Raw genomic sequence first — 23,850 nt, forward strand, 5'->3', positions numbered from 1 at the left:
GAAACACATTTTTATAACATTTCTCAACTCAAAAATAGCACAGTTTATGGATCTGATCATGAGATCAGTAAACAATGTCATATCAGTGAATGATTTTAGACCATCTTGTTCCCATTGTCTAACATTTTTATTGTCATACTTGCTTTACCTCAGTTGGAAGGTGGTATTATCAATCCAGCTTGCTTTAGAGTAACAAAGACCCCAAAATTAGCTCTTGACTACGCTTCTTTCACCACTGTAAGGTCAGCGACATAAGAATACACTACCCTGCACTTATTCTTCCGGTTTGCTAGCTGTCAGCTGGAGGTATTTTTAAAGACCATGGTTCAGCAATGAGTCTTTTAATTTGATACCTTGACGCAGACTGTGAAATTATTCTGTAATATTCCCCTCGCTCTCACAAACTGCCTAGTGCTCCCTGTAGGTGGGTTGTAGCTTTGCAGGGTGTAAAGATTGCTCTTTGGTGACCTGCTCTTGGCTAAGCATTAGTTTTCCAACAGATACCAGAAGTTCAGGACACCACTTGAGACCTGCTGATTTTGTTTTAAAAAATATTGATTTAAGTGCTCAGAATCTACCTTGACTCTACTTCATCAAGTGGATAAAATCCGGCACATAAATAAACAAAATCCAATTGTGCCACAAGGCAGGGGGTCACATTTTGCACCTTTTTATGATCAGAGTGAGGAATCCAAGCGAGCAGCCTTGCCGCTGTTGCTGGCTTTACTAATAATTTTAGCTGAACCCCGATCTATGGTCTTCCACTAGTCATGTACCCCAGCACATTCTTTATGCCATGAGATTTCACAACAGTATCTCGCGGGGATAAAAACGAATTTGTGCGAGTGAAGCCCAAAGGGGTTTCGACTGGAAAGTATTAAACAGTGAGCTCTCTGACTTTCCGCTTCTGAGAGAATTGAACCCACGCGGATGGAAACACCCGCCAGACCGCAACTGCAATTAAGAGCAATCTGGAGAAACGTGATTAGATGTGCCTCAGAGGGCTCATAACCTGTCTATAGAATGTAAGCAGTGAGCAATAGTCACTGAGGGATATGCTAGCTGAAAAGAATCACAGCATGCACAGAGATGTTGGCCTGTCCCCAGCAACGGCGTCAGCTGTCTGTTTAATAACTGTTCTGAGTCTGTGTGTGTAAGGGGAAGGAGAATTGTGTCGCGCCTTCGCAAAATCAGGGTTTGGTTATGCTCAAGTCATCACTACAATTATATTTTTTCAGCCTTAGCCTGAAAACTTGCAGATAATGTTTGTGAGTGTCCTGCTTTGCCCTGTCACCAAATGGTCCAGTTCAACACAAGGAGACACCTGGCAAAAAGAGGTAGATGTCCCATCCGCTGTATTTAGCACAGTCCTAACATTAAAAAACTCTTAATAATTATCCGCACCAGCCCATCTCTGAAGAAGACTCTATATCTTAAAACCTGGACACAAATATGTATATGCACTGGAAAACATGCACACATACCCTTATTTAACGGGATACTGAGGAATACCTCGTATTGGCATTATTGGCAGGAGAATTAGTCAAAAATGAGATTCGCCTTTCAGGGTGGAATCTGTATTACAGCTACAACAAATTAGCATTTAGTGGCCTGCATCAAGCGTAGAATCACAGCTTACTGTCAATAAAATACATTTGCACCCTCGGGTAATTTTATCATGTTCAATATATAGTAACAAGAGAGATTCAAAGTGCCATAAATGACACAGGAGCATCAGAAATAATTTATGAAAGCTGTTTCCTGAAAATTGCAAACTTCTCACTCCAACTGGGTTTTCAGATGAGTCACCCTCATGGGATGAAAGCACAACATGTGCTGCGAAGAGAATCTGTTCGGTCTCGCCAGCGCTGTGACGCATGCTGCAATATGTGTCGAGACGAGGCGATGGGACTGCGGCATGGATGTTGCCTCCAGAATCCTCCTCTCCAACATCAATGCGAGCGGCGATCAACTCACCTGGGGCCCTCGAGACCTGTCCTCTTCAAACTGTTGGGGTTGCGGATGAGCTTGTCCAGCATGTTGACAATCTGTCCGAATTTCGGCCTGTCGCTGCGCTCCTTCTGCCAACAGTCCAGCATAAGCTGATGGAGGGAAATGGGACAGTCCATAGGAGGGGGTAACCGGTAGCCTTCTTCAATGGCTTTAATTACCTAGAAAGGGGAACAAACACAGGAGGTTAACAATTTCTCGTACACTGAATGAGGGACTCAAAATAATCTTCAACATTGTCAGAAGAAAGCTTTTACAATGTGCGGATGAAGGTAAAAAACATGAATATTTGCATTTTGGATAAAAGGCAAGAACCATATTGCAACATGAAAGAGAAGACTGCTACAGACTCTGCACAATCGGGGAATGTGTACTCCATGGTTGCTTGCAAATGCTGCTATTGCGGTCACTACCCTACATACGTAAACTAGTGCAATACGTATTGCTTACACCGCCACTCATATTTTTAAACTGTCAATTAAAAAGCAGACGCAGTCCAGAAAATCTGCAGGTTATACAATACCAAGGTCTTACACTTACAAACGCAAAATACAAACATATTTCTTCCCTTAGGAAAATGCATATTTTATAAAAAAAAATACGCTCCAGTTTAGTAGACCGGGTGATAGTAACCCTGTGTTAGGAAACAACGCCAAAAATCATATTTTGTCATACAGTATTGATAATGTGCGTTATTATTACTGCTTCACATAGTACTCATTTAATTGAACTTAGAAGGATCAAATTTAAAGCCCTATATGAATATGAACCTCTGACCTGCAGATTTTAGAACGATCTATGTAGGAGGCACTTAATCGAGTGTGCTCTCTTGCAGCCTACGAGGACTGTTATTCAGGGCCACTGGAATTATGCGGCAGGAGAGGGACAAATTATGCGGCACATTTTGGGATAGTATTTATTCATTATTTTGTCATTTTTTAAATTGGTGACACTGTCTGGGCATTGGTTGTAACTCACTAGTACCAATTTAACCCCCAAACACAGCAATAAGTTACAGAAAGGTCAACCTTTGCAAAGGGTCTTCGAATTTAAGGCAATGTGTGTTGCTAAGTTTTTTGTAATTTTTGAGCTAGAAATATAAAAAACCTTTTGTTAAAATCTGCATTTTATGCAGCAGATGATGGATTGTGTGGCAAATAGGCAAATCTATAAATATGCAAAAATCGCCACGGCCACACAATCACATAATTCCAGTGGCCCTGCTGTTATCCAAGCAATCTAATGCTTCTGAATTAACACAATGATCACAGAGGTCTCCTAATCAAGAGAAAAGTATGCAATATATGACATCAAAAAATATTGTAAGAGTTTGTTGTAATCTTTAGGCCTTGTCAAGGTAGTAGATGTCTACTTTAAGAGATACTAGGCAGACGTTTCGACAGTGCCACAAAGAAAAGAGTTAACATGAAACTGTGCAGTGCTCCGCCTATGCAGACCCCTTGCTGGTTGCCACTGAGTAATTGATGTTCTGTTCTACCTAAATTCAGGGGAGAGAGGCCTCTGAAAAAACACACTTAGGGAAAGTGCTCTATACTTCTGGTTGCACCTGGCTCTGATGTACAAGCCTGGATGACTTCCTGTTGATACAGGAGGACAAGAAGGCAAGATGCCAAATGAGGCATTCTATCTCAGCAGGAAATTAAATGTAAAGCCTGGAAAAAAGGATTAAATGACTGCCACATGTACACATGTTTGGATGAGTTCCAATACACATAAAGCACAGAAAAATCTGTAAAATATTAAAGAGATATTTGTTATAATTCAGGAACCTGTCTTTCCTTTAGATCTCAGCATGGAGTAGATTTATTTTTCAGCGATACATACGCGTGGAAGGAAAGCGAAGTCTTTTCAGAATCTTTTAACAAAGGGAATTATGATCCAGGAATGAGCCACTTTAACTTGAATGCATGTTCTGTTCTATCTCTTATTAGCCCTCCATCATAATTGATTCGTCTGACTGTAAGAGGCTCTTCAGAAATGACAGGGAGAGCGCTTACTCCCTCGTGGAGTCGAATGAAGCAGCCCAGATGGTACAGTAAAGGGGATATGAATAATTTAAAGGGGGTCATTTAGTGAATCCTTCCTCTAAGGGTCCTCCAGGGACAGTTGTCTATTGACTTGAGTCATAATTACAGTTGTTCGAGCATTAAACCATTTCATCTTGAGACAGTCTTCACCGCAAAGGTTTTAACAAGTGCAGCATAACACAAATTTCATATTCTCCTTGTGTCGCACATTTGCACTTTGCTCTATGAGAGAAAAAAAATGTGAATGAGAAGACAGAAAAATGAGTGCTCTCCCCTCCCAATGATAAAATTCTTTGAGGAACCGCAGACAGTGTAAGTGAGACTTGAGCCATTGTTTTTTTTAAATTACTATATCATTTTAGGGTTTTTGCAGAATGGATTAAATTTCCAGTGGGTAAAGAGTTTCTTACCCGTCCAGGTTACAGTCCTGTTAGTTAAAGTTAGAACAGCATACCAGGTATTAACTTTATTGGATATTCAGTTTGGTTACCAGCAGTAGTAACAGGGTGTTAAAGCTGCCAGAGAAATGCTACCCTCTTTGGAGGTGAGATGTTCTGCAGGGGTTACAAGGAAGGGCAGAAAAGCAAAGAGAAGTACCAGGAAAGTAAGCGGGAGAGCTGAAGAGTGCCTAAGAAGATTTTTTATAGACTCCTTCAGATTTATGACAATTGGTAGATTGTAGGTTCTTGTGGCAAACTGAGGTGGAGTGCTAGCACTGGCAGATAAAGACCATTTAAAGTTTGACGGTCTGGATATTCCCCCACGAATGTGACAGATATCCTGCCCGCCATATTATCTGTGTCATAGGATATAGTGCACTAGACGTAAGGGGGGAGAGGATAGCCAATGCATTTTTGATGGATTAACCCGTCTGTAAATGACTCATTCCTGAAAAAAAACATACACAGCATGTGCGGTCCCATAGCAGAAGAGGGGTTCTTTTGCCTGAAATGCCCTTACGTGAGAATACCGGATAATAAGGTTACAATTCTTTTATTGTAAAGAGGAACTAAAAGGTAGTGCCCTGATAAATATTATTTTATTTGTGCTTTTTATAAAGTGGTACATTCCATCTTAGAAAGACCTCGGTATGCTTTGGGGTTTCGGTGCATAAAGAAGAAGAATAGTTAAAAGCAAATAAATAAAACAAGTTAGGAGGAAAAAGAAACAGATAGTCGCTAGCTCCGGTCCTGCAGAGCCCATGATAGTAGAGGCAAAGCCAATCACAGGCATCTGAAATATCGTACAAGGAATGACTGTCAGCCAACAAGACAGGGACAGGAGCTCCAACAACACCTAGCCTGCAAGTAGAGAAGAAAGAGGCAAAAGAGACTTGTGTTCTACCCTCATGATGGAGCTGACTCTCTGCAGACTCAAAATGTAAATTGTAAATTGATACTTGTATAGCGCACTACTCACCCACAAGGGTCTCAAGGCGCTTGTACGAATGCCGTTGTGGAACCCATCCTGGCTTTCCCTGTGAGGCGTCCACTCCTGGGCACCCCCAAGGTGGAGGCCAGGCATCCTTAGCGTTGTGGGGGCCGTTGTGGAGATTAAGCAAGCTATTGCCCAGAGTTGCAGAGTGGGACTCCATGATTGGAATTGGCACTGAGACGAGAATTGTCAGGTCCGTGGAAATTTTGAGCCCAAGACCCGCCGAGGCAGGGAATTGAACCCTGGTCCCGGGCTAGACCTCTGCATCAGGGTCTGCCGCTCTAATCATTGAGCCACACTTCTCAAAAGAGACTTGTGTTCTACCCTAATGATGGAGCTGACTCTCTGCAGACTCAATATAAGCATAATAAGTGTAAGCCTCTTAAACAGATGAAAGAAACAAAAATAATTAATTAGCAATAATTTTTTAAGAGGAACAGGCCGCTCAAAAGCATTTTTACCAACAGCTGGCAGAAGGAAGCCAACCTCTGAAACAGAAAGAACACCTTTCAAGGTGTGCAACCTTTGTTAAACGTTTTGGAAATAATGGATGCCTTCCCTTCATTACCAGAACAAATGTATAATCCCTTATAAAGAGCATTTTCAGTGTTTTACAATACCATATATAAAAAATGCGTTTTCCGAGCAAAGGAGACAGAATATGAAACACAGATGAACAGGAAAACCTTTACATTTAACTGAAAACTGGAGAAACAATTTGCAATGTAGCTTAAACTTACATCCTGATTAGACATGTCCCAGTACGGCCTCTCGCCGTATGACATCACTTCCCACATCACAATGCCATAGCTCCAGGCGTCGCTGGCAGACGTGAATTTGCGGTAGGCGATGGCTTCTGGCGCAGTCCACCTGATCGGAATCTTCCCGCCCTGGGAAAAGAAACAAATAATTGACGCATTACAACAGAGGGTTACCGCAATCTTGGCAGATACACATTTCATTTCACAAACCCGTTTCAGATTTAGCCTTGCAAATCTTCAAACGCAATCATCTGCTTATGCCTCCACGGTTGAAAAATCAAGATGGCTGTTTAGATTTTAGACATCTGGATATGTCCTGCTTGTCTCGCTAACATCTCATTTACTAGGCATTTTTCTTTTATCCCTTGGAAAGCCAGCTACGAAAATATTTCACAAATAAACCCACCGTAGGAGGAGTTTTGTAACAGTGTATCATAAACCTGCCATGCCCAATTCACGTGCAGATCAGAGTACTGTTACCCATCTGCTTCCTTTAGTCATAGTGAAGTGAACCAGTAAATTGTAAAGTGGATTTTCTCTTCTCTCGACGAGAAGCATGGGGAGAGCCCACAGGCTGTGTGTGTGCTAAAAAAAACATAACTTCATGCTTCCTACGCAATACCTTGATTATTGGGGTGCTTTGCTGCTGGGGCCTGCCAATCCGGCTTCGTGAAGGCAATGCCATAAACATTGGAGTTGGAAACAACTTTGACAGGTAATGGCTGTCCCTTTGTGCTTGCTTTTCTTCTCTTACAATGATACTTCCTACATCAAGAAAAGGTGCACCTAAGGTCATAAATACCAGGGGAAAGGTGTGCACGTGACTCAGCCTCCAGGCTGTCTGCAGCACTGGGGAGGAAAGAGGATCAGCTGGAACAAGATGGCTGCTGATAGCCTGCCCCTGAGGCCCAGGCTCCTAGCAGCTACAACCTGTGCTGGAGCGGGCAGCACCCATGCTTGCTGCCAGCTTACAAGCAGCTCCTTTGATGTTTATCTAATCTGATATCCCTTCAGTACGGCTGTGCCAAAGGGCATTCAGGTATTTATGGCGACGGATAATGTGGTTTTTTTTTCAGGGCTGGCCCTTCCCAGGGAGCAGGGCAGTGGGGGCCAGAAGGGATAGGGATTTCATGTTTGAATTGAGAGAGTGTTCCTAATGCAGGAGTGACTCAAGCGGATTCCATCCCCTTCTGACGCCCTGTTGCTCACCACTCCTTTTGTGCACAGAGTGAGCAACTTTTAAGAGTTTATTAAAGCAGAATTAGCAGCGGGCGCCTGCGGCTTGAGTTTCGGCGAGTGGCGGGTTTACTCATGTGAGGCAAATGAATGTTAACGGCTGAAACTGCATAAAAATTACCACAAAGAATGTATATATCTCCAAACACCAGCGAATTAATAACAAGGAAATTGGAGATCTTACGTTCTTCATGATCTACGGGCAAATGACGTACTTTTTATTTGGCCACATAAAGCTTGGCTTACGTCACTGTGTTTTTTTTTTACCTTTAATGTACACTGACAGGTATTCTTCAGAAGTTGAAAATTCTTTTTAAATTACCATTCACCCATTCAACTTTATGCTATTAGATCATTAGATCATTGCAATGCTGTTTTTACTTGCAGGCTGGTGGGGGTAATGTGCAAAGGGGTACAGGAACTGTTCATGACCTAAAAAAATGATGGAGGCCAATATTCTTTGAGTGCCTCTATCAGTGTTTCTACTCTACAAAGGTTTATTGATGGGTATTTTGCTAATACGACAGTGTTTGTATAACGTGGCGGAAAGACATCAGAGGCAGGAGTATGCCCTGAGGGAGGCTAGCGCTTATCAGACTCCTATTGGATGCCCCCTTTATCTTCAACGTGGCCTCTTGCCATCTGAACGCACCTGCAGAAGGTACGAGATACAGCTAGAAAAATAATGCTCTTTTAAAATAAGAGTGGCACCTCTGAATGGGATATCTCTAGCTGCTTATCTTGTCATGGTCCACGGTTAAGTATGTAGACCATCCTCACACTTAAAAAAAAGTCTGAATTTATTATTAAAGCAAAACAATTTTTGACCTTCTGACAAGTAACGATCCCCATTTACTGGCACACGCGACCAAGTTTCAAAAGCAGTGCACTTCAATGAAGACGTAATGGGTGGTGAATGGACAGCACATGTGGCTTGGTCATTTGTTCTATATTAATAATTATCTTGCATTCCCTGATGTTCGATCTGCAACAGAGGAGCATGATTTTGCTTCAAAGGTTTTCAGTAGCCCACCATTTCTATACCTACCCTGGTGGTGTATGCTGCTTCGGGGTCGTCTTCCAGCACGCGGGACATCCCAAAATCGGACACCTTGCACACCAGGTTGCTGTTGACCAGAATGTTGCGGGCTGCCAGATCACGGTGCACGTAGCTCATGTCGGACAAATACTTCATTCCCGAGCCAATGCCTCGCAACATTCCCACCAGCTGGATTACCGTAAATCTGCCGTCATTCTTCTGCAGAGAAGGGAACGGGAAGGAAAAGCAGCATTTAGCTCTGAACACACCTGAATCTCTTCACCATCCATTGCTTTTTTTAAATGAAATTCGCGGTCGTTCCCCCAACCTTTCCAACCAGAAGCAATAACTCATGGCTACGGTATGTGCTCAGAACCAAACTGTGGCTTCCTGTGATATATGGGATTCATTCAATTTTAATAAGACTGCGACATTACAACGTGCTCAGAATGGATTGCATAAATCACACGTCCCTGAGCGCACAGAAATTGCATTATATTATACCTCTTGTAACAGTTGAAGTCATGCACGTGTGCTTTATAAGAAACTTTATATATTTGGACGACATGGAATAAAACAAGTAATCGGGGGGCCGGGGCTCTGCCATACACATATTATTTATTGAGTGTTCACCTACCCTGAGGAACGCGTCCAAGGAGCCATTCTCCATGTACTCAGTTATGATCATTACAGGTTTACCTGGAGTTTTCAGGGAGAAAAAAGCAAAATTACTAGCTGTGTGACACCATTAGTGAGTCAAAAAATAGATTGCACATTATTTTATCGCAGTGACATCTGTCTTGAACCATCTCATTTAATTAAACACGCCATGGTGGAGCCTCAGCTGTAGGGAACGGGAAATTAAATATTAAAGGACAACTTCAGATTCCATCTGGAAGATTAACCTCTTGATTGACTTGTTTACAAGGTCATCTGAAAAATGGTTGAGGGTCTCCTGAGAAAGCAGACATGGATAAATGCTTTCGAGAGAAGAGAGACCCGTGTAACGTGGGGTCTTTTGATACCAGCCATTTTAACCATAAGAAAATTCTATTAAATATAAGTATTTTAGATACAGAACTGAGATGGGCATTGTGTAGCCGTTGGGAGCAGACAACAGATAACTTAATTACTTTTAGATTACAAGATAGTCGAAAAAGCTAACTACCCTGGTTCAATCCCTTAGTTCTCCAAACAGTACAGCAGACTAGCACCATTACCATATGGAAATTAGATTTAAGCACAAACTGATTATTAGGATTACAGTAACAAACAGCAACATTACAGAGAAATAATTAATAGTTAAAGTAATCATAGCACTAATAGGTAATTTACTTTCCCTTGGTGAGATCCGCTACCTGATTTTCACTCACATTGTGGTTAGTAAAAATGATGTTTCTTCAAGATCTTAAAATATAACGAAGCTGATGCCTTATTTCCCCACCCCCAAAAATGTGGAGTTCTGTACCCCATACCTTGGAATATCACTCCTTCATCCCAGAGTAAGCCAAGCAGTGTGTACATTACACTATTTATTTTGAACCCGTTGCCACAATACATCATTAAAAAAATCTAGGGCATTTTTATTTTCTGAAACAAAGCTGGGGGTCCAATCTTTCAGTAATAGTGGCCAGTACCTGTGTCTCAGCAGACAAGAAAAAAACACATTTTGGAAATCTCCCATGTCAATATTTCAAAATATATTTATTCAGGAGACGATTGTTGTAGCAAGAAAGTGTTTTTTTAACTAAAGGTGGTGGTACCTAAACTGAAAGCAAGGGCACATATGCAAGATTGCATTTTAAGAAATTCCTCCTCACATTCTGTACGTTAAAGATGCTCCATAAACATTTTTCTTTAATTTTACTTAATCAATTTGCAATTTTTGTACTTTTAAATTGGAGGAGAGTTGGGGAGTGGCGTGGGGAGGCACATAAGTGTTGTATTTTCAAATGTAAAATTTGACTTTGTTTTCCCTCAAAACTCATATGCCACCTGACCGTCCCTAGGAGGCAAATTTGCCTAGAATGATACAAAGGTATTTATTAAAGGGGTGGAAAGAAGGACTCCAATACATTTACTAAAAAAGGCCTGAGTCCAGTCTGCCTCTGCACCACTAACTAGTAATTAACGTGTTATTTTAGGATTCTGGTAGGAGATCAAAGGCTACTATTTCAAAATGTTCGACTTTACTTAGGAGCTTCAGATCAATTATAAACATAATGAGTGACCCTGATTTAAGGAAACATCAAGAAACACGAAAACGGGACACCGATGCCAAAAATAAAAAAGATAATTAGGCAAAAATATTCAGATATGAAAAAAATAAAATAAGGTGCTTGTGACCACGATTTTTTTTTGTAGGATATTCCTTCTACAAATATTTTTCTGTTGGGGCAAACCTCCCTTAAATTAGTAGGCTTTGCAGTTTTTTCCCTATGAAACCTATCTTTAGCAACATTTTTAACCAGCATTTTTTCAAACTTTTCTAGCTTTAGGAAGATGGTGAAGTTGTATATTAGAAATGTGTTCATCAGAAGTTGGTTTAATTCTTGCAATCCAGGCTGTGGTTATACAACAAAAGTAGAGCAGTCCCATGCATGTTAATCCGCTTTTTTATTAAAAACAATTGCCTATGTGAGAGTTACTTCTCAGTAACGAAACACATGCCCAAAGAGGAAAGGGATCATCAACTTATGAGAACTTAGAAGAGAAATGAAGAACAGGTTTTGCCAAGTTTTTGACTCAAATTAACTCATCTTGCTACCATGGGATGGTTTGCACATGCAGCTTGCGACCCTATCCTCAAACTCCTTTGTTTCCAACCACAAGTATAAACTTCACATTCATGCTGCTTCACCAAGCGTGGTGCACACTCTCCAGGCCTTAAGAATGACATCAAAACACAGCGCTGACTGATATGTCTTCTGCCAACACCGTTCTCCCATCCATTCATTACAGATGCAGTTCTTGAGCATCTTAGGGGCTCGACATAAAGTAGGAAAATGCTATCACCATGCAACAGTACAACATTTTTTTTTATTAATTGTTTTCTTTAGAAATTTATCAGTTCCTGTTTTTTTTCAATTCCTGAAGCTAATGCAATTTCCCAGCTGTTTCATAACGTTTTTAGGGGAAACCCATTTTATGCATTTTGTTCTTTTCCTCTGCTTCTCAATCTGTCTTTTCTGTTTTTTTGCCTTCATTTCATATGCTAGTACAAATCCTATTTTTGTGAAGTAACTATTCTTTCAAATGTGTTTATTTTCAGAGGTGTCACATGCTAAGTGTTTGTAAAACAAATAGAAAAATTACTGAGCTAAAAAATTCTTTGAGAAAGAATAAACGCATATAAATGCACCTCAACCAGATACAGCAATATGTACACAACACCACATGGCCACAGTTTTAAAATGAGCTGTAGCATGATTTGTTTCATTTTACATAGGGGCATGTCTCATAAAGAATGCTGAAGCAGCCACTCTTCGGTTTAAGGAAAGATGATAGTTTGAGAATAGTGAGGAAACCAAAAGGCCATTCAACAGCATATTAAAATATGACAACAACAGAAATACTATCGAATTTTAAATTATGAATACATGATCAGCAAAATGTCATCTTTGCTACAAAAGTACTATAAAGACCTTCTCTTAAACGGTTGTTATTTTTTTTTAATTCCCACTAAATTCCACTTATTATCCCTTGAAAATATTTGAAAATGGTCCAGGTTACTACATCTAGGGGAGGCTTGATCACTGCCATGGCAGAGTCTTTTACAGAAGCACCATCAGCGTTGCTCTGCGGGAGGACACCACCTAGACTCAAATTTGGAACCGCCTCGCTTCATCTCAGTCACCTTCACAGTGGAGGGCGGTTCGTCATGATTAGGAGCATCATTTTGGCCCCATACATCATTTAGTGTGTCACTGAAAATGGACTCTGCAAACAGCAGCGAAGGGACGTCCAAAACAGCATGCGGGAGACTGCGCAGGAGAAGAGGCGGCTGTATCCTAAGAGCTGAAGCATCACTTGCACAAGTCACCCTTTGCAGTTCTCATCCTAAAGCAGGGGATATTGACTTCCAAGCTAAGTGTTTAAAAATCTGTGACCATCTGCTGTCGCCTCCCTCTGACGATCGGCTCACTCTAGCACACACTTGCAAGATGGCCTGGTATACACAGAATAACCCGTCAGTATTCATTTTTACACAAAATCTTGAGCAAGCTGCCAGGAGATAGGGTATCAGTGGAAACCATAAACCCATTCACAGCTGCCAACAAGATTAATGACCTGCAGTGCACTGATTTCCTTCTATTAGCTGTCAGTGCATCAAGGCCATCTGTCACTTCACAATAAAAACATGCGGAGCGAGAGTCCGGGTTGCTGAAATAAGGGAGGCTCCGCTACCAAACAACTATGACTTACATTTGGTGACGACGCCTTCTAGGTGGATGATGTTGGGATGATCGAACTGGCCCATGATGCTGGCCTCACTCAGAAAGTCTCTTCTCTGCTTGTCTGTGTATCCTGCTTTCAGCGTTTTAATGGCAACGCATATCTCTCGCTTGCCAGGCACTTTCAAACGTCCGCTGCAGACTTCACCAAATTCCCCTGCAAAGCAGATGTAGTGCAATGTGGTCACAACCATGAACTCTGCAGGTTCCATCAAATGTTTTAAAAATTATTTATGACACGCCTACTATGCACGATTTACAGAAAAAAACACGCGCTGCAGGAAAGCATTAGAATGTTGTCTTGATTCTCAGAAGCTTCTTAGTTACAAGATTCCACTTAGCTTCATGCCTCAATATAGTTCCTGATCATAAGAGAGGTGAAATCTGTTTGGCCACATGCCTTATCTTCCATTACAATTCCATGACAGGGATTTTCAGTAAAACGGAAAACTGGAGGGTTAAACTCTCTTTGCTCGTCAATTTCAACGTTAAGATGGGTCTGCCATTTTGGCACTATGATATTTCTGGGTGGGAACTCAGGAGGCCTTTTCTAGATGAGCAAGGGGATGCTGACCAAGGCCACAAAGAGAAGAGGAAACAAGATGGTGAATAGGGATGCCTGCGGCATTATGGGAGGATATGGTGTGAAGCAGTGGCCCAAGGGGTGCTTGATGGTTACATCCAGTTCTGTGTTTTATTTGCAAAAATGGATGCCAATTCAGGGAAATGCACAATAAATGCCAATAAAATGTTTCAATGTATGGTAAGAAATGCCTGAGCTAGCTGAGCATGCAAATGATGCCCAAGATCATACAGCAGAACTTAGTGATCATTCTGCCTCAATCACTTACCAACACCAATGACTTTCTCAATCTTGATACAAGAAGCATCAATTTCTTTGGCAAATTCCCGAACTGCTTGGTTGGGATCCTCATACATAAATGGGTCGACGTATGTTTTAACACCTGTAAAGAAAATCATGCTCTCCAATTCAATTATTTCAAAAAGAAGAAAAACAGCTGGATTCAAACTTTGTAAACTCAAAAGAGTCCAGGGCTAACGCGACACATGGACTACACTTCCACTGTTGTACATAAACATCAAGGTGACTGAAGTGAGGAGGCGTGCAAGGAAACAGGGAGAAAACAAAGCCTAATGTTCTGTGAAGGCATTAAACTCATGTTACAAGGCCCTCAACACCAACAGTAAATGTACCGCAAAAGGGTTCTGAAGTCTGGGGAGCATGAATGAGAACTCTTGAGTCACTCACTTATCAGCACTGCTTATGTTTGGGGAGAAGCTCTGGCTGTGTTTCAGTTATCCCATGTGTAATCAGTCAAAATAGAGATTTTTATTTTTTTTATTTTTTTTGGAAAGGTGATCCAGGTCAGCTATTTAGTTTCTGTTTATATTTCCCATGTTTTACTTACTCTTGTACCAAAATACTGGTCAGGTGGCACACAACAGCTATCACAAAAATGTAGCTTATATGTTTAACCTACGCCTTTACTTACGTAGGCGAAGCCCTTTTTAGAAACCCCCCACTTTTTGATCCCACTTGAATCGCTGAGTGGAACCTCTTTTACTCACAGCAAAACACAAGCATAAATCAACCACCCTACTACAATGCCAAGAATTTACAAAGCCAAATCAACTGTGCAGGGGCATTCACAAACAGAGTCCCTGAACTTACGGGCAAGAAGCCACCACTATTGACTAGGGTCAGGGCCACTGGAATTATGGGAGTCTGCGGCCACAGCTTTTTTCGCATAATTATGGATTTGTTGCATTTGGAACATAACCTATCAACCAGCTGCATAATCTGCAGAGTTTCACCCACCCAAAAAAATGTTTCTAGCTAATACGGATCAAAAGATACTAGAAATGTGGCAACATGTTCAGTTGCGGTGAATGGCCGCTCCCAAATGTTAACTGGCCATCTTTCATTCACTTATTTTGATATTTAGTTGTTAAACTGACACTAATAAGGTGAAATATTTGCCTATACAGTATTACCATGAGTACAAATGATAAAATAATGAATTCATACTATGAAAAAATATGCTACATTATGCTGCATCATTTTCCTTTTCTTGCCGCATAATATAGTCAACCTTGCTGCACACTTTGATGCTGCCCTGCCGCATAATTCCAGTGGCCCTGACTATGATGCCAAAACACAGCACGGGCGGGTTTCTCCAAGTCATTCACAGCAGCTTTGATCAGACAACCCAGGTGGCAGAGATAAGGGCCTACCTTGACTCATGTGCTTCTCTTCATCCGCTTCCTGCTTCGCCTTGCTGTACTTGCTGCGCCTGTGAACAGCAAAGGTACATCGATTTAAAATCCTTTAAATGAATGATACGCATGAGAGTCAGACCAGGCCGCGCTGAATTGCTTATACATTTCCGAAGTTCCGTTTCTCTTGAGGGACTTTGTCATATTATCAAGCGAGAGGCCTAGAGAAGATGGCGGGCAGCAGAAACCGTAACCATCGCCAAAAGTAGTCTGACAAGGCGTGATTCACTGAAGTACAGATACAAGACAGACAGCATGCTGAGACATTGGCAGATTGTGTAATGCAATTGTTTTCTTTCTGTGACTAACCCCAAAATGAGTTTAGAATCAGTCTACGGAAAGTAACCCACTAATGACTGTCCTTATACCCATTCTGCTCATTAGCCTTTAATGACACCTTCCCAGTGAAGCGCTGGCCTGTAATTGCCCCTTTGTCTCCTGCTGCCTGCTCCTCCCTCCGCTCAGCGAGGGCACTGGGGCGCGCATTGTCCCGGGCAGAGGATGCTCAGAGGGCCTTTATTCTCGGCATAGACGGCAGGGGGTAGGCATTGTCGCCGGCCAGCAGAGCGGCACTGCAGGCTCACCTGCCCTCAGAAGGAAACCTTTGTGGCAGGTTGGGCGGCGGGGAGGTGTGGAGGGAGGGCCAGTGATGCGTTCACAGCTCCAGGTGAGGCTGGGAGATGCGGGCCGGCGCGAGATCCTCCTCGAGGCGTCCCCGGCACCGCCACAAAGGGAGGTATGCACGCGCATTGTTGTGGCGCAGTGTGTGCGCGCGGAACCTGCTGCTCCCTTTGCACACGCACACACAAAGGGAGGAATGAAGAATGCGAGCTCTGCTCACACACGGGCTTTAAGAGTGTTGGGCTCTGCAAGTCCCAGTAGGGGGAAAAGATACACAATATATTAAACCTAAAAATAAGTGTGGGGGGGGGGGGGGGGGGGGAATATAAGGCCTTGTAGAAATTCAGCCTTTACTTAAGCATCGGAAATCAATTCACTAAAGCGATCCGATTCCATTTCATTTAATCCTTTCAAAAAGTGTTTAATGTTTGTTTTACAAGCTGCCAACGAGGCAAAGAGCATGAAGAGATTGTATCCGAGACCCTGCTCAGAGAATGCAGGAGTGTACACTGCTGAGGAAACAGACCTGAGGCGGGAGAGGCCGGGGCACTGGGTCCTCCCGGGCAGAGATTCCTGCTTCGGTCCTGCATGTGAGGAGACCCCCTGCGTTTCACCCAGGGCTTACATTGTAAAAAACTAAGGGGCCCATTAGGATGTCTGGCGGATCGCCACCGCCATGCGGGCGGTGGTGATCCGCCAGCCATCCTTATCCACCCGCCACCCATTTCCCCCCGCCATATTACTATGGCGGGGGGGACCGCGGCGGATGGAAAGACCATCCGCCGCTTTTCCACCCCGGTCAAGGCGACCGGGCGGAAAAGGTTTAATATGGTGGCGGTGTCTCACAGACACGCATCCTAATACCCCCAACTGGACCCCCGCCCTTATGGCGGGTGGTCCCAATATCAGATAGGTTGGTGGGCGGACTAAGTCTGCCCGTCATCCTAATGACCCCCTTAGTGCGCAGAAGCCCACAGACGACGCTACGAATATCAGAGGTGCAAACTAACAAGAATGTGTAGTCTTGATTTCATGTCAAGCCTCTTTTATCCGCCACCAGACACTCCTTACATTTATATCACTCTTGATGTTTGTTCTGTCATCACTGCTTTTTAGGTTTCGCACACAGTGCTGACTGTGCTTATGAAATCTTTTAATGAAGAAACAAATCTTAAATGGGTCTTAGAGCCAGGCACTACTTACTTTTACTTCATATGTTTTGGCTCCCATGTAACTCTTGTTTCATTGCTTCCCATTGGTCAGCACCTCCTCCTCGCCTCTGACACTCTCTTGGGCTTTATGATTGTCCTTGCTGTAGAGCATGGACTAAGTACAGTATCCTCTCTGCGGCCATTGTCCTTCCACTGGCCACAGACTCCTGCAAGTACTCTTTTGCTACTTTTCAACATGCAATTTTATTGAGTGCATGTCTCTGCCGTCCCATACTTAACTCCTGCTCTTGATTGTATTTCCCTCACCAACTCCCGCTGGCTGCTGTGCAACGCTCTGCTGTGCAACATGTAAAAAAACAATGACAAAGCCAACTGATTTTGCATAGGCAAAAACTATTGGCTTTGCTAATGCTTGTTCCCTTTGTTGCTATTTTGGTATCTTTCTCTTCGTCTCTTCCCCTTTTCTGCTTTTCTGTCTGTTGTCCTGGGTGAAAGTCTGATGAAGATAAATAACTCCTGGTCCACAAAAATGAGTGCCAGTGGGCACCACCTGCAACCACCGTCTCAAATTAAACACACTGCCATCGTAAGCAAGGGCAATGAAGGGTACTACTTTTGGGTAGACATGCTCATTATGAAAGAGAGAACGACGTCACTCAGACTGAAGTTAGCCAATTCCTGCAGTGGGTTGACCCATTTCCCAATGCTGTAGTGGGCAAAAGAAAAATGTGAATGACACAACAATAGACCGATGGATGAAGAGGGCTGGGCGAAAGCCTCTGTATGTAGATATATAATTTCAATAATTTTGGTACAATGTAAAGATGAGGCAAAAGTGGCCTAATCCGGTAAGTTACAGTGGGTTTGTTTATATATTTGAATTTGAATTTCCGTTTTTTGCACAATTTTGGCTTTTTGCAGTATGGGGAAAGGAAACCCGCAGCAATCCAATCCACACATGTGACAACTCAAGTGTGCACTTTGAAGCATCCACCTCATTTCTTACACTCGCTTTTATTAATTTATGTATCATAGATGGCTCAGTGAGATAACACACATCACTGACATCTGCTGTGATTTGGAAGTCACAAGTTTGAATCCAAACAAAAGCAACTCAGCGTTCAATTCTTCCGAGCCTAGTAAACTGAGTTCTATCCTATTGTTCACAACACTTAGAAATTGCGGGAGTGAATTTGTATATGGTATTTAAAGGGAAATTATTAGTTAAAGCATTCATCAACACAGAATTTCTTGTAAATGGGTGCAATAAGAACAGTCTAAAAAAATATCTGTTCAGTGACCACATACTTGTTTTGAAGGTTGGCTAAAGAGGCCAGCTAAGAAAGTACCGCAGAGAGATCCGACCCAGAGCAACGCAGTCTAAGCAAAGTTCCTTCCTTGGGGTTGATTTTCAGGTAATATCCCCCTATTCTGTAATGTGAGTTCCAGGCCCAAAGCTTTTTGCAAAGAGCACATTGAACATTAACTATGATTTGATGAGGTGACGACTGGACCCAAGGGTGTGGGACAGAATCCTACCTATGTCGGCATCACAAGAGCAGTCAATGGTAGGATGGTAAAATGCACAATATTGGTCCTGACAACTCCTTGCATTCTGCCTGCTCAAACTGCACCTTGCTGTGTGAGCATTTGTACATCACAAGATAAAGCTTGGAGGAAATTAGACATTTTTCGCTCTTTTTAAGACATTCTATCTCGAAGAAACTCATTTCGTTTCAGAGTGGATGCATTTGAACCCATCAACGCCTCGATAACCTTTACCTCTGTTCCCAGAAGCACAGTGGCCCTCCCCATCTCTTTCTCCCGCCCACCTGCTTTCCCATCTGTTCCTGATCTGTCCAATTTAAACACCTCAACACTGTGATAACTAAGCAGGCAGCCGGGGTTGGCCATAGCAGCCTACCTGGCTCATGGTGCACATCTCTGACAGCTTTATAGCCAGTGCTAAAGTCGAATCAATACTAGGGCAAAGGGCTGACACTTCATTTTCTGAAAAGTGATCCATGGAGGGCCAATCAGCAGGCAGTGTTTATCAGCCACGGGAAGTGACATTCTCGTTATGGAGGAAGCTGGGCGGGAGGACGGTCTGCCCCGGACCACACAGACACTCACTTCTCTACGGTGGCAACTCATAATTACAAATCCGATGCTTCCTGCTATTCATGCCACGCTAAATAATCAGGCAATCGATAAAAGTAGAGAGGAAATTAAGTCACAGCGCCTGACGAGGCTATTTTCTGCTGCAATCACTTTTCATATGCCTGTCTTCCAGTACTGCTGTTCCATATGGGCTCTTTCTTCCCGCCAGCTGGAGCGCATGCAGCGCATCGCCCCCAGAAAGTCTCCAGAGCAAATGTCATAACTGTGCTGATGATTGTGCTGTTTCCTGTTGTCTTGAATGCACACTGATGTGGAGACGCAAGTACCGAAAAGCAAGCACCCCAACTTCTGCCAAGACCTGAGCAGTAGCCCCTGTTGGTTGGTAACACCCAGTGGTTCTGGACCCTAAATACAAATGAGGCTGCAGTATTCACTTAAAACATGGGTTGTATGCCAGAATATATCATCCAACAGAAATCTCATGACCTAAATATCGTTTACAAATATATCTCTCTGTTGGGTGTACATTTTATTTGTTATTAACTTCAAGAGGGAGATATGCTTGTGATTTTTGTAAACGGAATAAAGTACATAACTTTTCTTTCAGACAATATTTAGTTGATAATTAGGTACAATACCAAAAGATAGGCGGATCGTGAGCTTCAAAATAGCTTGGCCCAGTCCACTAAATGCCAACCACTAGGCACAAAGCATCCTTAACATAAACACAACGTGTATCACGTTCACCCATAGGTATATTGGCGCTGAATAACAGATGTTTATTGTTACCCAACTCAATGGTACTCATTTTATAGACCTCAGAAGGATGAAAGGCTCAGTGGACCCCCTGTGATTTGAACCTGTGACAATGAGGTCGAACACAGGCCCCTGCAGTGGAAGTATTACTCCACTAAGCCACCAGATCCAGCTATCCTTCCTGCATACTATCGAGTGCCAAGACACAGAGTCCATCAAGCACTTGCATGGCACACATTTATGGAGAGATGGCAATGGAGGAATCAAGACAGGCACCCAGGTGGGAAAGCAAACAGGTGAATCACAGGCAGTATCAACAGAGGCCCTGATGCCAAGCAGTGCAAACTCGGAGGTCATAGTCCTGGCTTTGCTCCTCGGTGGCAACTGGAAAGAAGAATTCAGATCTGCAACGTGTCTCTCCCTGCTGCTGCTCGAAGCCCCAAACCATACTGAGCCACAGGCAGCTAGGAGACATACTGGTAAGGATGGCGAAGAAATTACCCCCAAACCATACTGAGCCACAGGCAGCTAGGAGAGGCACTGGTAAGGATGGCGAAGAAATTAAAATATATTTTAACTCTGGGATAACCATCTGAACTATTTTGTTCCTACCCCAAAATATAACTCACTGTGAATTCTTATGGCAAAAGTATACTTGTGTAGTCAAATAACACCGGGAATTTTCTAAAATCGGGGAAAGGCCTCTTTACCTTGCTAACACCCGATTCCCAAAGTTTTTTTAATTTTTTTATTAGTAGGTGTTACTAATTAGAACGTTTTTTTTATTAAGCAAGTGTGAGTTACTGTTGCAAATCCAAATATGTCAGACCCAAATCTGGGGTATATAAGAAACAAATGTGAATCATGCATACTGACTTTTTACAATCTTGGGCGATGACAGGAAACAAACATACCCCTTGTGGCAATTCGCCATACTGTATTTACACCAAATATTGAATGGGAGAACACATGAGAGCTATTAAGATGAAGTCGGTGCTAATAAAGCAAACACAGTCAAGGCACAGTAAACAGAGATGCATGCATTTGCTTCCATAGGAACGTGCTATTTTCGAAGGACACAGTGAAGACAAAGTTATCAACCAATGAGAGTAGCTCTTGTGTTTATCGTCAACTTAACATGTGAATGGCGAGTCCTGCAGGCGCTATCATCAGCGCTTTACAGGCGTTGTGGTAACAGGCCTGGGAAGATCAAAGGCCCGAGGACTGGGCCTTGTCATGCAAACGCTGGTGTTAGATGCTAATCAAAGAATTTGGCATTGTCGGGCGGAGACAAAAAACAGCGGGCATGAAAGGCCGAGAGCAGGAAGACTCTTACCTCCTGCTGATGACGAAGGCGGCGATGAGAATGACCACGAGGACAACGCTGCCAGCTACCGAGACCAGGAGCACCGTGGGATTGGCACCGTCGCCAATCATGGCGGAGGGAACTGCAAGCAGAGGAAAGTCAGTCAGTCACCATATCACTCTTAATGTGGCTACATGTTTTAGGCTATGCATTCACCAACATTTCCCTCTGTGTCCATTTGTGTTTTTCGTCTCATTCGGTCGCCACTTATTCATATGCATTCTGGGGTATGTGGAAAAGCGAAGGTGCAAACTGCAACTTTTCATATACAGTAAACAAATGTCAACTCTCAGATGGTGTCTTTCTAGTCTAACACCATAAGCAGCTATATATGCCCCAACCATTACAGGTTAGCATAGCAGAACACACAAAGGGGCATGTGTGCTGATATTCAACCCTTTTTTTTAGACATGGCAGTCATGATTGACAGCATAGAGAGAAACTCTTCTTCCTGCATTTTTCGATTTTTAACATTAAATACTGACAAAAGAATGGAGAGTTGCTGTCTGTGTTTAAGGGTAAAAATCAGCAAAAGCTGGGAGTTGTAGCATGCACCTTCCAGGACTGTAGATATTTCCAACATTTACCTGATGCAGGGCACCCCAATCTATCCCCGGAGTGGCTGTTAAATACAAGTGCCTCACAGATCATCCTTTGGGTCCATTCAACATGTTTGATGGGGTGCATACACGTGACATTCAAGGCATGCTCAATGAGCCTCAGGTGAATGAGCCGTGTTACGTACTGCGGCACCATTTTGACTGATAATCGCGCAAAGCACGCTTCAAACCATAAGAGCCTTTCCTTCAACATGAGTAATGAGGATTATTAAAGAGTAATATTCGCAGCATGTTCCCTGGTGCTCACGGTGTTCTGCCGCAGTGCTTCTTTGCGCAATAAAAAGCTTTGCTGGAACAGTGAGAGGGATGTGTTGCCATACAACAACAACCCATCATGAAGGGCCCTAACAATGTCTTCAGTCACCCAAAGGGGCAGTGACAGCTTCCAAACACACCTTTAAACTTTTAAAACAGGCACCAACAAATATGGAGACTAAATGCTAGTAACTTTGTTAAGATTCCCTCTCTGTGAAGGGAAAGTGGCTTCAGATAAAGCCATCTTGGCCTAGGAGCCTACCTCTAGCCCAGATGTGCACTACGCCCCCTTTCCTCTAAGGGGATTCACTTCTGGATATAGTGACAGCAGCCTGGATTCTGCTCAGGCTTTGCCCTGGAAATATTCAAGACTAAGAGGGCATTTGTCTCCTACTAACCGACCCACGGGGTCGAAACGCTCATCAATGGCCCACGCCGCCACCACTTGGTTGCAAGCACAACAGAGTGAGTACAATTTATCTATCACATTTTAGTTGCCACTGGAACACTCACACCTCCTGATTCCTTGATCCAATCACAACCTTGTGGCTACCCTGCAATGTTCGTATAAATGAATTCCAGGTGAACCATTGTTTTGGGTATATACTGAATGCCCAGGTTCGACTGGCATAAGGGCTGCTCTGGCCGTATATAGTGTGGAGACATTAGAAGCCGAATATTCTGCAGGTGAAAGCCACCATGTCCTGGGTGTGAGCATGTGCTTTCCAATGGCTTCCTCTGTTGAAGGAGTGGCACTGTTTTGTGTTTTGTCACTTCAGATGATGCCTGAGGGAAGGTGACACAGGATGTACAGTGACCTGATTCCCACGGACAGGACTTACGTGGCTGGTGCCAATCCCTGAGTTGTGGCAACAGCATTTGTGAGAATCACTTGCAAGAAGGCAGCACTGTGTGCAGGCCATCGGATTCTCCAAAATATATGGTTTACTTTTGCAAAGTAGACAACGCAGGTCACATCGCATAAATGACTGCACCCCTGCAGTGAGCCCTGTATCCCCTATAGGCCCACAAACTGTGACAATCTCCACAACCAGGAAGAGACACCACAATGGAGGTGCAATATTATTGCATTCTCTTCTGTAAGCCGTCGTAAACATGTACAAAGCACTTCTAATTACTGATATCCATTGAAAGCATGGTGCGTTAACGGAACCATCCATCAGAATTTGTATGAAACCATTAATAAGGAAGCTGCATAAAACTGTGGCACAGCATGTTGTACAGTATTGTGGATGGTCAAGTTGTATGAGACTGGCGGAAAAGGCCCATAGCACAAGCTTCTATTGACAAATGGATGTTTGTAAACATCCCTGCACCATGTGGCAGGCACAGTGTGTAGGGATGTTAAGGGGGGCACTAAAGGTGCCCCCCAGCCCATTGCGGAGGGCCAGGAGTGCTCTGCTAGGGGCCCCCAAAGACACTTTGTGACAGCCCTTTAATGTCGGAAAGGCTGACACGAAATGGTTGTCGGAAAGTGCCATCATAATCCCGATGGAGTAGCCAAGCCTGGCTCCTCCATCATTAAGAGATTATGGTGCCTTCTGGCGCACCAACGGGCTCCTTGAGCCCGTCAGGAGCGCAGCAGACGGTCCCATTGCCTGATATCCCCTCCCGCCGCACCATAATGCGGCGGGCAGG

At 43.2% G+C, this 23,850-nt stretch overlaps 1 protein-coding gene across 1 annotated transcript in view; it reads right to left on the reverse strand.

The window, feature by feature from the left end:
* EPHA4 (EPH receptor A4) overlaps positions 1 to 23,850 on the reverse strand; it is a 158,319-nt gene that overhangs the window by 9,254 nt on the left and 125,215 nt on the right. Inside the window, exons 8-15 of the mRNA XM_086943736.1 lie at positions 21,287 to 21,398; positions 15,239 to 15,297; positions 13,834 to 13,947; positions 12,954 to 13,139; positions 9,166 to 9,227; positions 8,538 to 8,747; positions 6,233 to 6,382; positions 1,978 to 2,171 (exon numbers count right to left, since the gene is read on the reverse strand). Coding sequence (XP_086799862.1) covers positions 1,978 to 2,171; positions 6,233 to 6,382; positions 8,538 to 8,747; positions 9,166 to 9,227; positions 12,954 to 13,139; positions 13,834 to 13,947; positions 15,239 to 15,297; positions 21,287 to 21,398 — 1,087 coding nt within the window. The remainder of the gene's footprint in view (positions 1 to 1,977; positions 2,172 to 6,232; positions 6,383 to 8,537; positions 8,748 to 9,165; positions 9,228 to 12,953; positions 13,140 to 13,833; positions 13,948 to 15,238; positions 15,298 to 21,286; positions 21,399 to 23,850) is intronic.

The sequence above is a fragment of the Lissotriton vulgaris genome, chromosome 11, assembly GCF_964263255.1.
Source record: "Lissotriton vulgaris chromosome 11, aLisVul1.2, whole genome shotgun sequence".
Taxonomy (NCBI): domain Eukaryota; kingdom Metazoa; phylum Chordata; class Amphibia; order Caudata; family Salamandridae; genus Lissotriton; species Lissotriton vulgaris.